This window comes from Setaria italica, chromosome VI (genome assembly GCF_000263155.2).
Source record: "Setaria italica strain Yugu1 chromosome VI, Setaria_italica_v2.0, whole genome shotgun sequence".
Taxonomy (NCBI): Eukaryota; Viridiplantae; Streptophyta; class Magnoliopsida; order Poales; family Poaceae; genus Setaria; species Setaria italica.
Window position 1 is genome coordinate 27,851,392 of NC_028455.1, and position 15,325 is coordinate 27,866,716.

Consider the following 15,325-nt stretch of genomic DNA (forward strand, 5'->3'; position numbering starts at 1 on the left):
ATCGCCACGCCATTATGACGTTGGCGGGGAGCTCTCGTCGGGGCTTTGGCTGTAGCTAGCTGCGCACTCGATGGATATCGCCTCGGTGGCCTTGCTCTTGCTTGACTCCTCCGGAAGAAAGCGGGAGCTTTTTGCCCAGGACCAAGCCGCCTTTTCATCTCCAACCTTTTGCCGTCTCTTGTTACTTTGTTAGCCTATACAGTTTATAAGTAATAAGCAAACGTCATGTCTTGAGACTTCAGAGTTGCAACAGAACCGGGTGCGAAGTTTTTTTTTTCTTTAACGAAACGTATAGACAGGCTCACACTACTACATACACTGCTGCCCAGCATGCTCATCTTACTACATCACGCCCTTCCCATCTTCGGCATCGTTCTTTCTTACACATACTATAATCGTTGCCATCCACGTACTCTCGCAATCACCGCACATGTCCCCATCTGGCCGTCGGTCACCACCACTAGTTCAACACAGTAAGAAGCACCTACTAACATTACACAACTGAAGTTCGCAACTGGTACTACTAAATCGGTACTAAAGCAAAATCCTTAGTTGACGCGCGTTCGCTGCCATCAGGTTGTAGCAAACGGACACGTGGCGCTTCCTCCATCTCTCCACAAGGCCGCGAGCCCGGCCTTATCCCTTCCCCTTCCGTTCCGGTTCTCTTTTCCCCTTCCATTCCCTTCATCCCACTGCCTGCTCCAATCCTTCGCTTCCCCATCCTCTCTCTCAGATCTCAATCCCTCTCCAAAAATGGATTCGCTAGGGCCTATGCTCACCGACAGGCGAGGTGCCATGGCCACATTAGAGAAGAAGGGGTGAGATTAGGGTCATTAGGGTTTGGGGCTACCTATGACGACAGCTTGTAGAGGGAAGCCCGGCCAACGTGGTAGTGGTGACGGTGCCAACGCCCCTCGCCATGGCATTGCAGGTCCTGCTCGCCTCTCTTGCTCCGGCTACGATTTGCCTCCCCTTTCTCCTCACGCGAGCCCGACCATGGACCAAGCAAAGCATGGCACCTCGAGCTTTGGCCACCGCAGGCTAACCCGCACACGCCGTCCTCGACGCCGAACGTGGAGAGCGCTGGCTCAGGTAGCATAGGCACCTGTTTGGATTAATTGATGAATACTTTGCTCTAGTGCTAATTTCATTTTGTTGCGATTAGCCTCAACCTCAATACAGGGGCAAAGGAGGTCCTGGAGGCTGCGAATTGATCTCATGATTTGTTGATGGCCACGTGCTCTCATGTCCGCAAACTTCATCTTTGGTTACCATATTAGGTGCTTGCTGCTTCGGTAACTAAAGTAGTGCTCCCTTGAGCTTGCCATGTCTTTTCTCGCAATGGTAGTTAGGCAACTTTGATTAATTGATTAGCTATCTCAACCAATATCTATATGATCCACCACATGGCATTAGAATAGAGAACACTTTTATTGTTGTATGATCCATGTCATCTCAATGTATACCCTTTGATTTGACAAAAATACTTTTGTTACTCTAGAGTTAACATTTTTCTTCTTAGAGTAATAGGTACTACTATTTGCGTAGGTCTCTCCAAAATGCTTATAAATATTTGATGGGCAAGGATGCAAACTGCATGTTTTTTAAACAAATTATCATATCCAATGTTTATTTCGCTTTAATTTCCTTTGAAGAGGAGTTATCAACAAAAGGCATACAAAAAGGCCCAAAATAATGATTTGAAAGTTTAGATGCTGGGATCATTTCTATATCATTCGTGCATCAATCAAGATTACATTAGTTTTTAGCTTATAGTAAGTATCAGATTAAATGTAGAAGGTTTTGGGCTTGTAATTCAAAGTTGTTAAGATTGTGGCATAAACTTTTAGATATGCATGTTTAAAAAATTATAAAGTAGAAGTTTCTAATTTGTACTTACATAGTTACTGAATTTTGAGCTAAAAGATTTTAGTATATGACTTGAAAGCTAGATATGTACAAACTTTTAAATATATAATTTAAAAGTTTTTGAATTCCGGATAAAAAGGTTTTGATACACAACTTCAAAGATAGCGATATAAAGAGTTAATAGTATATTATTTGAAAGTTTTTTAATCATAGATAAAATTATTTGGTATTCAACTGGAAATATAGAGACGTGAGAAGTTCTAAGTATCTAATTTGAAAGTTTTCAATACCAAATGTAAAATATTTTTAGTATGTGGCTTGAAATCTATATAGTTTTGAATACATAATTTGAAAGTTTTTTTTTAATTTTGAGTACAAATGTTTAGATATGTAACTTAAAAGATAGATAGAGATGTAGAAAATTATGAAATGATTTGTGCTTCTTACTGGTGACTTAGGAAGTAGCCCACTATAGTCTCAATCCTAATACTCAAAGTTCTTATATTTCGTGTATTAAGTTTTTGGGTTTGTAATTTGAAGGTCATATATATCAATAGTTTTTTGTTTAATTCCAAAGCCTTTTGTGTTGTGATTTGAAGGCCGTATAGAAAGTTTTTTGTGTATAATTCCAAAGTTTATTGTATTTGCAGTATAATATTTCCCATCTACTAGTTGAAAGCTAGAGGTGTACAGACAGTTTTACAAAGTATTGAACCTAAGACTACAAAGTATTTGGTATGTGATTATAAGGTATTATATCTGAAAGTAAAAACCTTTAAATGTGCTACTACAAAGTTCTAGAATTTAGAGTGCAAAAGTTTTTAATTCTCAAATTGATCCTAAGAATCTTATGTTCTAACAAACATAGCAATGTTTTTCTTGTTATTGTTTGCTATGCATACATGTGACCGATGCCTCTAATTGATGTAGGGATGAGAGAAATTAAACCATCGCTCTAGTCCTAAATATTTGTTTTCGTAAGTTTTTAGGAATTTGAGAAAATCCTATTGATCTAGTGTCAATGGTCTAGAGACACAATATTTCAATATCATAGTAATAAGGTTGTGACCTACAACCCTAGAGTTTTTTTATATATATCTTAAAAGTTTCTATACTCGTAACATAATGTTTCCTATCTATCACTTGCAAGTTAGAGAATATACAAGTTTTTCATGAAGTATTAGGTCTAAGAGTATAAAGTCTTAATTATGTAAGTATAAAGTATTAGATATGTCCTTACAAAGTTTAAAATGTGCTAGTATAAAGTTTCCTAATTTGGAGTACAAAATTTAAAAATATTAAGTTTAGGATATGACAGTACAAAGTGTATAATATGCTGGTGAAAAGTTTACATATTCGGAGTGCTAAGTTTGGAATTATGAAGTTTTTGATATAAGAGTTAAGTGCTTGAATGTGCATGTAGTAAGTTTCTGATTTGTAGTGCGAAGTTTTTGATCTAGGACTACAATGTTTGAAAATTTCTAGTTAAAAGTTGTTGAATATGTGAGTACAATTTTTTTGCATTTTGCCTACAAATTCTTTAGATTTATATATACTTCTAAGTTTGAGACACTATGTTAAAACTAGGATGTGCAAAGTTAAATATGTTTTCATTTATTTTTTTGATGCGCAGGTTTGAAAGTGTATGTATAAGTTTTATATATATATATATATATATATATATATATATATATTATAAAAGTTTTAACATAGTTGTATAAATCTCGATCACATTCAGGTGAAAGTGGGATGCACAAAGTTTTTAATACATGAATTCAATGTTTTCAAATTAGGGGTATAAAGTTTTGAAAATGTTATTTGAAGGTTAGTGACACTGAGGTATAGACTAACATTTGGATGATTTTAATATTTTTTTTATAAATTACATGAGTCATTTTAAGTATGTTGATATAATTATTTTGGTGTTAACAGTTGTGATGGTGGCAGATTTATGACGAAGCTATGATGGTGGTATATGTCACTTTATTCGAACAAGTGAGTGTATATTCAACTACTATTTCTTTATGTACCTCATCTTGGCCGGTCTGAGTTTTGAAAAAACCTGTTATGTGTTTGCATCTTCACAGCTCAGATATTGTAGTTTGTGCTTTGAACCTTTATTTTTTGTGGTCTATAAGTTGGAATGACAAGAGGTTGAATTATTTGCAATTACACTAGCATAATATGTATGTATGTATGTATGTATGTATGTATGTATGTATGTATGTATGTATGTATGTATGTATAAGTTAGCAAAATCAAGGTACAATGTTTCTCTTGTGTGTGATCAAAGCATGTTGTCATGGGGTTCTCCTGGACAATTTGCAATTAGATTAGCAGAATACTCCTTTTGAATATGTTTGTCCAAAGTTTTAGATATATGATATGAATGCTTTTAAAATCCTTTATACAAAATTTTGAATCTATTTACAATTAAATTATAATATTTTATTTCTAAGATCTTTTTTATCTATAAATTGTTCCCTCAATGTATTTTTTTACAGGATGGCACAGTGTATCAGTACTAAGTAACTGAGGATGTTTGCAAACATTCTCGCTGGATCATGCTCAAGTCCTTAAAAACGAGGAGCAACTTCTTTTCCACCAACATGTTAATGTGGTCATGTTTGTAGTTTGTGTCAATACACAGCCATGAGTCTTGCATCTCGTACTTTTGTCGAACCCTTTTTGTTCTTTTCATATTCTTGCACCATGTATATCAATTATTTTCATATCTTGCAGCAAAAAAATAACACACTTTTTCATGGCATAGCATGGTGTTCTTATTTGTTGAAGTCATGTAGTTCATAGCAAGCCTTTTTATTTTGTATTTTTACATTATTTTAAATTTTTATTCAAGGTATAAATTTTTGGTTGGACGAAACAATGTTCAGCTTCTGCGTGATATGCGTGTGGAAGGAGAAATGGGCTATTGAAGAAGCCAGAGCAAGGGAAACGGTAGTGCAACGCTCACGCGCTGCTATCACCGGGCAGCGATTGCTCGCCGCTGGCCTGTTGCAGCGAACACTCGCCAAATAAGAGGCCCGATACTAAAGGGGCGTCCTTTAGTACCGGGTCAAATAACCGGTACGACATAAAGAAAAAATCCGATGAATAGGCGGGAGGCGCCCGCACACACGCATCATCCCAAGACATAAGTCATGCATAATATTTGCGTGCGCGGTCAGTGGGATTCGAACCCACGACCTCTAACCTCGCACGAGCCTTCCTTACCATCTCACCTACACAACACATGTGATGGAGTTGGATATGCTTTCCTTTTGAAGTAACCCGTGTAGAGACTTTTAGTATCGGGTCGTAATACCAACCGGTGATATTTTAGTATCGGGTGGTATTACGACCAGGTACTAAAGCCAAGCCACGAGAACCTTTAGTACCGGGTCATAACACGGGTGGTGTTATGACCAAGTACTAAAGGTCCTCCGGGAATCTCAAATTTAAACTCGGTACTAATACTAATATTAGTATTAGTACCAGTACAAAGGCATAAGATGAAAGGTCGTTTTTTTATAGTATTACATCGAGTATCCAACCATGTTGTGGATGAGGTGACACTTCCCATTGTTGCACCCAATGCCAATGCAGTGCCTTGATGCATGGTTTATGCCCACGACGATATCTGTGCGATGCTTAATTTGACAAGTGGTTGAAAATGGACGACAACGACCAATGATGGTAACTTAATAATGAATTGTTTAATAAAACTATCCATTCCCAATAAATATGGTTAGAGAGGGAAATGAACCAATTTTCTGCCAATCCCTTCTAATACAGATGAATTATACTGGGAAATTTATCCTATGTATATCCAAATGAAGCATAAGGAGAGGTAATGAACGAGCAAGATATTAATATTGGTGATTGCGTGGATATTCACTTTTAGCCTAGAATTCAGACTACAAGCTCGGTTCGTGGAGCGGTGGAGGTGTGGGTGTTCACCCTGCTGCCACCGATCTTTGACTCCAAATCATGTGCCAGCAAGTACATTGCTATACGTCGGCGGTATACAGTGCCACGTAGAATTTTGATGATGTGGAGGAGAGAGAGCGAGGAGAGAGAAAGCGGTCGTTGTTTCGCAAAACAACTACCTCATGAGCTAAATTTGAGGAGTACGAGACAGCTCAACAACCGTTGTACGAGTTGTTGTTGCCACTCAACTCATAATATTTCTTTTTTCATACGCACAAATTAAGGAATTATATAGCTCTACCAAACAACTTATAAGACAACCCATTGTACGGGTTGTGTGTTGAATCGTCTCGAGGTTGTGTGTCAATGCATGAGACCGCGACGACAGCGAAACCCCCGCCTCATAGGCTAGATTTTAGAACTTCGAGACGATTACTCCACCATTGTACGAGTTGTGGCTACCATGTAGCTTATAATATTTCTTTTTTATGCATAAATTAAGTGAAAAAAGATAATCCATTGTATAGATGGTTTGTTAAGTCATCTCAAAATTACGTGTCAATGCATGAGACCGTCTATTAGACAATACCAATGTATTTGCCTAATACTAGACAAGGTTGCCTGCTGGTCTCAGAAAAGGCAGTGAAAACAAGACAAAAATGCTTTCTTAGCATTCTCTCGGACTGTTGGACCTCCTGAATGCTAAATAAATTCATGTTCTCCCTTGTACGGCAAGGAAAGGAGCCCTTCTTTACCTTAACGAAACACAGGTCAAAAAAGATCAGGGCACCCTTTCATTATGCTTGCCCACTTATGGGAACCAACATTCATTCCGTTTCTTTGTTCTTGCATATGTGAAAAGCAGCAGCAGCATGCATGCATGCATTCAGTAGATCCTGCTAAAATGTTGGCAGGGCATGGCTCCAAAAAGTTGGAAAAGGTTAGACCTACTGCGCCTAAAACGCATACCATCTCTGTTCATTACCTGTTTGATTACTCTTGTTATTTGCTAGGTTGTGCAGCATCCTATTGATTGTGTTCTGCATGCTGATCAGTTGTTGGTTGTGCTTTGGAGGAATTAAACAGTAATGAGTGTGCAAAGTGTTGCAGCTGTTTCATATGATGCGTGTAATAACTTTTGTGTTTGCAGTTTCAAATGATGCGTTTAGCGTACCAAAACCACATTGCAATGTGATGATCTCTCGCAAATTCCAAGTAATTAAGCACAAAGATCGAAGCTTCTTTCTTCTTCTCTTTTTACGAAGAGATGGGAGGATATCGTGGCAGAGGAAACACCATTCACAAGTAAAGGGGAAATTTTAGCTTGAACACTAACATCTTCGATCACAAATGTTATTCATTTTGCACATCAACAACATTTATGTAAATACTTATCAAAATAATTTGGATCATGATTTAAAATCTCTACCTATATATTGTTTTGTCTGAGCAAAAATACCCGCCTGTAAAAATAAGGAAAAAAATTGCTGGCATAGAAAACAAGCAAAGCTTGCTACATTTTTATGAAAAATATTCCAGCCTCTGCGACCGCACACAACCAAGTTTTTACAGCATTCTCAGCTTATAAGCTGATCATAAGTAAAAGGGAGAAGAGTACACAAATGATACGAAGGAATCAAAAACATAGTCTATTATAAAGCTTGCTACATATGAATCTTAAGAATCATCTAGCTCCAATTTATTGCTCGATCGGTGAAACAAGTCAAGGCTGGCTCGCGAGATATCCAAATTAACATGCCCATACTGTGGTAAGTTTAGGGAGTTAAAGTTGCGCTTTATAGAGAGTGTGATGTCATAAAGACATTTTTTTTTGGAGCAGCATGAAAAAGAAAATTCATTAATTTAATGGACACGATGCAACACAAAAAGCAACGATTCTTTTGATATTTTTCTTACTACTCTATACATTCCCCGTTCAAAAGCGAATGAACATCTTCTCAAACTCTTTAAGGTTTTTTCTGGTCGTTCAAAGAAGATTTCCAAAGACAGGATTTGCTGATGTGCATTACAACACTGTTGAAGAAATAATACATATTCGCATGGAATAGTGTTGATGTAATGCAGACTCATAAAGTTTTGAATGCACAGATTTTACTAGATTTTGTACACAAATTTAGAAAATGTCTCAAACCGATGGGGTTATGGAGAAATAATTTTTTTGCCAGTCGAATGGGAGTCCGAAATGGGCCATACTCCATCATTTGAAATTCATGGGTAAAAAGCCCAACAGAGAGAGGAAATGGAAAACCCATGGTTGCATTCCTTGCTCGCACAGGACTTTGCAAGGCCCATTTGAACTGTTGCGCTTCTCGCTGTCTTCCCAAAACAGTTTTATTTTACCGCATCATTCAGAAACTCACATTGCTCACTCTAGTTTCAGAAGCTGTTTGTTTTTGAAAGGAAAAACTTACTCGTTTACAGAAAGGCAAATAAAGCAGTTTACAGCGCCTCAATCAGTATACTGCACAACTGCCATGCCGTTTACTTCACCACACACGCTCGGATAAAACTTACAGGGAGTTAATAATATTATAAGTAAGTAGCATACTACGAAGCGACACGCTAAAATCACTAGTATTTACTGGCATACATGATTCAGTAACAAAGCCTAGTTAACGCATATAACTGCGATAACAAAATTTCAGTACCGGCATAGTGCATCATATTGTTAGCAACGTATACTCCTTCCGTTTCAAATTATATGTCGTTTTGACTTTTCTAAATTTATAGGTGTTTGTATGCATCTAGACATACATTATATTTAGATGCATACAAACACTTATAAACTTAGAAAAAACAAAACAACCTATGAAGTACTGAATATTTTCAAGCGCTGGGCACAACAGAATGCAAATTGCTAAAGATCTCAGTAACAGTCGTAGTTATTTATGGTATGAATGACGAGTGAAAATGTTTACAATATGTTGTCTAAACTAATGAATCGCCATCCTGTTCGCCATTTACGGCTGGCCTTTTCGTTGCCATCATTCATCTACTGCAATATGATAGGTCTAACAAGAGAAAGCTTGTTAATCAGCCATGCTGAACAAGGTTTCCCAGAGGTGTTACAATTCTCCCTCTGGCCCTGAGAGCAACGACATGATGCCGAATAGCAGGAAGAGTACTCCACTTGACAGTTCAACCTACATAACAAGTCAGGCGTCGAATTAGATGCTGGACATTTCATACTTCACAGGGGACAGGCAGTAATGCACTATAGATAATGAGTTCAGACACTAGTTCTGCTCCTACCATCTTCTCAGATATCTGCGAGGCTAGGCTCTTTCCGCCGAGGACAGCAGCAGTTGTGCAGAGTGCTTGCGCTCTAAGCGAAGTGAGAGATTTTATTAGGGACAAAAAATAAACAACTGGAACAGAGGATACTGGTCAATAAAGGAAGCAATTCGTACATGATTCCACCAAGCACAACACCAAATGGGTTCTCATCAGCAGCCAAGCCAATAGTAGCAATCTGACAAGAGATTCATCAATATACAAAAAAAACATTATCTATTTCTGACATCAACATGTAAAGCTTAGAAGGTCGAATAATAATTTCCTACAGCTTACCTGGCTCTTGTCACCCCACTCGCCAAAGAAAGTAATAGAGAATGCCTACAGCACATAGAAATCAAAAGGACATGTTAATCTTCCAGATCAAACACAAGAATGGTACATTTGTCACCATCTGTTGCATATTGTCAGCAATTGGTACCTTTATAAAAATTGGTGAGAAAAACTGCATCAGAAACGGCCTTTGCTGTTTCTTTGTATCCTCATTTGCCTAGCATTGACAAAGTAAACACTGGTAAACAAGGTTTTCACAACTGCCTTGTCCTCTAAAATAACAACTGTCTCCAAAAAGCAATAAAAAACAGAAAATACATGTGCAGACGAGAAAATAGGCAATACAAAGAAAAGTTTTCTAATAGATACACATCAAAACTGCATGTGTTGGTGCATTTATGTAAAGACACAATGCATGCATAATAAACTCATACTTGCAAGGTAGATGAGATTACTGAGGGACAATGACACTCTGAAAAAAGAGTAAAAATGTAAATTCATTTTCCTTCTCGTTTATGTTTTCTATTTAACTATGCAAGCAGAAATGTTCTGCGAGAGAATCTGGCCGACAAAGGACAATGAACATGCCACTTGTGTACTGACCTTAGATTTATTTTTAGATTCACCTTTGTTACTCTTAAAGGCAGCATCCTGAAAATTGCGCACAACTCTGCAATTAGTTATTTGAACTGCAGTCCATAAAACAATACAATAAAACGATGAAATATGCCAACCAGTTCTGCTTCCACTTCAGCCAATTCTTCTGAATCTCTGAAATGAAAATTGCATCACTTAAACAAGTCAATCACTAAAACACCAAACACATAAAGGAGATAATAAGTTAAACTGAAAGGTAACAAGCAGATCAGTACCCGTCTTCTTTGAAGCCTTCCCACAATGACCAAATGCCAAATCCAAAGAACAGAAGAGTGGTCACATGATGAGTCCATTTACGTGATATCTGTTCATCATAATACTGTCAGTTAAGTAACATTTGCAAGGCAATATACCTACGAGTTAACAACAAAATTCTTAATGGCATCACAAGAAAATGATTGAAAGGTACAGCTAAGAGCTAACACTAAGGCAAAACCCTTTGTGTAAAGAAGAGCACCAATCATTGTTTCAACCATTACACTTGACGAGAGTATGCATTTTAATTGCTATGCTAAACATTTGTAAGGATTCAGGATTACAGCTGCTACATTTTAGAAAAAAGAAATATGATGATACACAAAGTAAAGTACAATCAGGACTGAGACTATGGTGTGTCTCCATCACCAAACAAAAATAGTCAAATGTAGTAATAATGCCTCACATTTCAGGACATATTTTCCCTAAATACCCCCAAATATTTAATTTTGCCTTTTCAATACTGACAATCATGTCCTTGTAGGTGCAATATGCTTAAGTCTTCTGAGCAGCACTCACAAAATATACCTAACTTGGTATCGTATAAAAGCAAACAGACAATAAAACAATATTTGCAAGGCATCTACAATTCGACCAATAATTACAATGACTTACCAGATTTGGTGCAGCCCAACCTAGACAGGCTGATAGAGCTGTCATCACCTAAAATTAGTGACTAAATGAATAATTTTTTGTGAAAAAATAAACAGATTAAGAAAAGGATACCATAGAGCAGTATGTCAAAGTTTTTATATACTCACTGTTAGTGCAGTCAAACAGCCTGCCAGGACGAGCTTCCTGGGATGGCGCATGGCCAGAATCTAAACAAAGATAAATAAAGCATGAGTAAATCCAGTACTCGAAACAAGGGCCATAAAGAAAAGAAGCGTATGAAAGCAGGCATTGGAAAAATATTGATGAGCCTATCACGAGAAAGGGGTATGTTTGTCTTGCCCAGACCCTGTCGAATCCCTCATCCTCTCAATTACCCAATCCTTCTCCAGCTACGTTACTTCAAGGATACCCTGCTGAAAAATTCTTGTGGAAACGGACAAGCATTCCATCAGAACTATTGTCCTCCAGAAACAAATGACCCTACCGATATGGCAGGTTAGCGAATTCGGCAAAGTGCAGCAGCACCAGCAAATCGCAGGCCTGGCGCTCCACAGTCCGCCGCACCCACATGCGTGGACCCACACGCACTGAGCTAAATGGAGTAAAATTTTCCCGGCGGCAGCGAATCAAGCGCACAATCAAGTTCCCCAGCTGGTTTCCTCGGTGGAGGAGCATAAACAAATCCGAGAACTCCCAATCTACAGCTACCAACTCGCTTGTCACCACTTTAGCGATAACAGAGCGAGAGAAGAAGAAAAACTAATCTCAGCTGAGCAGTACTGACTGACAAGCGACTTCAGCCAGCAATTCGGTAGCAAGGCGTCTCGCCCGCCCGCTCCACCGGCGAATCTGCCACGATCTCGTCACGGAATCGAGTCGGCGCCGAGCAAGGAGGCACGCCACCGCGGCGGGGGGCGGCGGCGGCATACCGTCGAACACCTGGCGCGAGCGTACCTGACACGGGTACGCAGACGCACGGCGAACGCAAGCGGAGGCGGGCAAGGCAAGCAAAAAGGACAGGAGGAAGAGCGGGTGTGAAGCGTGAGGAGGAGGGGGGAGGGGCTAGCCGGCGTACCGCGGCGGCGAAGAAGGTCTTGTCCCCGATCTCGGAGAGCACCGTCATGGCCAGCGACTTGGTGAACCCCTGCACGCACCACCACCCAGAAAGCCATGAGCGACCGAGTCAAGTCACCTCCCCTGCTTAATTAACACACACGCGACGAACAGAGACGAAGAGAGAGGCTGAGAGAGAGAAGGTGACCCCGAGCAGAGACGGCGCCATGGCGGCGGGCGGCGGCGGGCGATCCCGATCTCGGGGGACGCGCGGCGGGGGTTGGAGGGAGAGAGCAGGCAGAGCGGAGGCGCTGCGGGCGTGGGCCGCGGGGCAGATGCGAGGTAGTAGTAGTAGTACCGTGGCAGCAGCAGCGGCGGGTCAGCAGTAAATAGACCAGACGAGACGGAGAGGAGGGGTAGTGGGTGCGGACGCCAAGGCGCGGTGGGGGGCGCGCGCGCGCGCGCGGGGCCGTCGGATCCGGGACGGGCGGCGGCGGCGCCGTCGCGTGCCGCGGCTGTTTTTTAAAAGGGGAAGCCGCCGAGCCGGCCGTCGCGTGGGTGCGGTGGGAATCGGGGGTTGGCCTGGCCTGCTCTGCTGGCTCGCGCCCGCGCTCGTGCGCTCGTGTGGTGTCTGAGCGAGCCGTGCGGCGGGATGCGAGTCCCGCGGCGCCGTCGATGCCGGATCGTGCGGCTGTGAGAACGGACGGGACGGGTAGTGGGATACGGGGGATGGGCGAGCAGAGCCGGCCGCGGGCGCATGCCAACAGGCAACAGCCAACGCATGAGATTGGCAGGGTGCAGCTCCTTCGGGTTAGCTGATGTCGACTTGCTTTGTTTTTGTTTCTTTTCCTTTCTCTCTCTTTGTTTTTTATTACCTCAGCAAACTTTTAGAGCCTCTCTTTTTAAGGGGGTGTTTGGATCGGGACTAAACTTTAGCCACTGTCACATCGAATGTTGGACACTAATTAGGAGTATTAAACATAGGCTAATTACATAACCAATTTCACAACCCCTAGGCTAAATCGCAAGACGAATCCATTAAACCTAATTAGTTCATGATTTGACAATATGGCGCTACAGTAAATATTTGCTAATGATGGATTATTTAGGCTTAATAGATTCGTCTCGCGATTTAGCCTAGGGTTCTGCAATTAGTTTTGTAATTAGCCCATATTTACTCTTCCTAATTAGCATCCGAATATCCGATGTGACTGGACTAAATTTTAACTCGAGGATCCAAACACCCCCTAAATAAAGTATCCTAGATGCGAATCGTAGAATACAGACAGCCACCATCCTCGAAAAAGAAAAGACGGAAAAAGAGAGAAGGAATACGATCGAACCACCCCGTCCACCCGGCGGCAGCCAACCGGTGCTATTTGTATTATAATTTATTACAAATTCGCGTTCAAATTAGTCGTGCTGCCATGCCATGCCATGGGTTTTATATTTTTTGTAATGTGCAAGTCATTTTACTTCGTTATTAATTGTTTTTTCTTCCGATCAGAGCTCCGGCGTCTCTCCTCCTTGATTAAACCAGATTCGTGACATGTGAAAAGATGCAGAAGAATGTGATGCCGCTAAAGCATCCAAAGATCAAGTCTCACTTTGAGCATGCATAATCACCTTTTTTTTTTCCCTCCTGCCCTACTTCTAGCTACATATGCTCACTTGGACCCCTATCTGCATACTATAACAGATGAACGGCTGTAATTTAAAGGTGCATAGAATGACAGAATTGAATTGGGTTCCTTGGGTCGCTGATCAAAAGGGGTTATTCTTTGGTCTTCGCAAAAGGATGCCTGTTGGCTGTTGCCAGGTTCTTGGATAATATAGTATTCTCTAATTGGATCGAGAAGGATAACAAGAGGACACAAAAAGGGGATGTGTCCATCAATGCTCGCATCCCACGGTAAATAAAATATTATCCATGGTAGTTTAGAAGTATCAGGACACAGGAGGAGTTCTAGTTCTATATTCTTCTAATACCTTAGATTAGGGCATTGAGCCATTGATGATGCAACACATTTTTGAAAGAAACGTGTGGTGACTTGCTGTCTTATGGTTACTCAATTAGCTGTTCCTGTCTCAATGTCAATCCATGACACATAAGGCTAACAAAAACAAATGCACTCCTTCGTCGATTCATTGAAGCGGACAGCATTCCTAGCTTATTACTCCACATTAAGCCAAAAGTATTTACTTGAAGAAAATATCAAAGTAGAATACTTTTCTTTATGTGCGAGAAGATAACAGTACGTGTACAAGTACAATAAGCGCATGAAAATATCTCGGAGATGTGTTTGACTTGATAATATTTTATATTTGTGTTATATAACTCGTGGAGGAAGGAAGTGCATGATTGCATTGCTTGTTCTTTAAAAAAAAGAGATTCTAATTCATGTTCTAGAGGTTAAGGCTAGTTCCAGTGCATGGTTTTATTGTACTGTTTCCAAGGATGCCACATCATCCCATGAGGTGTATTCTTATGAATGAAACAGAGAGTCCCAGTGCACAGTTTTATTTCATGATTTCATAGGATGCCCATGACATTTAATTGTGAGGCATGTGATTGGATATGGTTAGATGAAATGAAACTCTATAGCCTCCAATGCAAGTTTCAATAGGTTTCATAGTCTTGGAAATAATGTATACATAGTTTCATCCTGATGAAACTTCTTCCCTCTCTCACTTCATAACTATCATGCCATGTCATCACATATGCTGATGTGTCACAGTATTTAATGTGCATGAAACCTCTATGAAACTTCCACTGGGATTAGCCTAAGAGGTATACATGATTGTTAGTTGTGCGTACTTGGAATGCAGCTTTAATTTGGTCCTGACAGTGAGACGTCAACTGATAAGGAAGCCAGTTTTATTTATTTAGGTGACAGAAATGATTATATCAAACCTCACGGGTTGACATTGTTGGGCATGGCAGGTGGGTGTGTTTTGTCGATATAAAGATAAATTTTGACTTTGTATAAACTTTCCCGTGAAAAGAAAAAAGATGGAAAAGCAAATGACAATGGCCACTACACAGAAAAGGAGAAAGAATCTAAGCATTTTTCTTGAGCATACATGGATAATATTTTTTAACATACTTAATCACCTACAGATGATAGGAAAATTAGTTCATGTCCCGTCAGCAGTCTAAATTTTGTTTACCGTTCCATTATCTTTTTGAGAAACATTTATCGTCCCATTATCCACCCAAAACTCTTGTAAGTGGTAAGGCCTGTGAGACAGGGCTAAACATTTCTTTCGATCCCAATAGTAAACTATCAACGGCCCACGGGCTGCGTGATATCCGTAGCTCAGCATCTCTCACTCTACGGCCCATGGGTCTCCACGG

General features: G+C 40.1%; 1 protein-coding gene across 1 annotated transcript; it reads right to left on the reverse strand.

The window, feature by feature from the left end:
• Positions 1-8,654: 8,654 nt before the first annotated feature.
• On the reverse strand, positions 8,655-12,447 carry LOC101766551 (GDT1-like protein 5). Its single transcript, XM_004973449.2, has 12 exons — positions 12,176-12,447; positions 11,990-12,058; positions 11,061-11,120; positions 10,915-10,962; positions 10,260-10,348; positions 10,122-10,158; positions 9,991-10,038; positions 9,536-9,604; positions 9,391-9,435; positions 9,231-9,292; positions 9,073-9,145; positions 8,655-8,963 (listed from the first exon to the last, which is right to left on the reverse strand). Exons 1-12 carry the CDS (start codon positions 12,194-12,196, stop codon positions 8,886-8,888), a joined length of 699 nt encoding a protein of 232 aa, XP_004973506.1. The 5' UTR covers positions 12,197-12,447; the 3' UTR covers positions 8,655-8,885.
• Between the last annotated feature and the right edge of the window lie 2,878 nt (positions 12,448-15,325).

Excerpts from the sequence above, each read along its gene's own strand:
- LOC101766551 (XM_004973449.2), bottom strand. The coding sequence starts at position 12,196 with ATGGCGCCGTCTCTGCTCGGG. Across the intron at positions 10,963-11,060 it reads GCTGTTTGACTGCACTAACA|GTGATGACAGCTCTATCAGC; the intron begins GTGAGTATATAA and ends CACTAATTTTAG. Across the intron at positions 10,039-10,121 it reads CTGAAGTGGAAGCAGAACTG|GATGCTGCCTTTAAGAGTAA; the intron begins GTTGGCATATTT and ends CGCAATTTTCAG.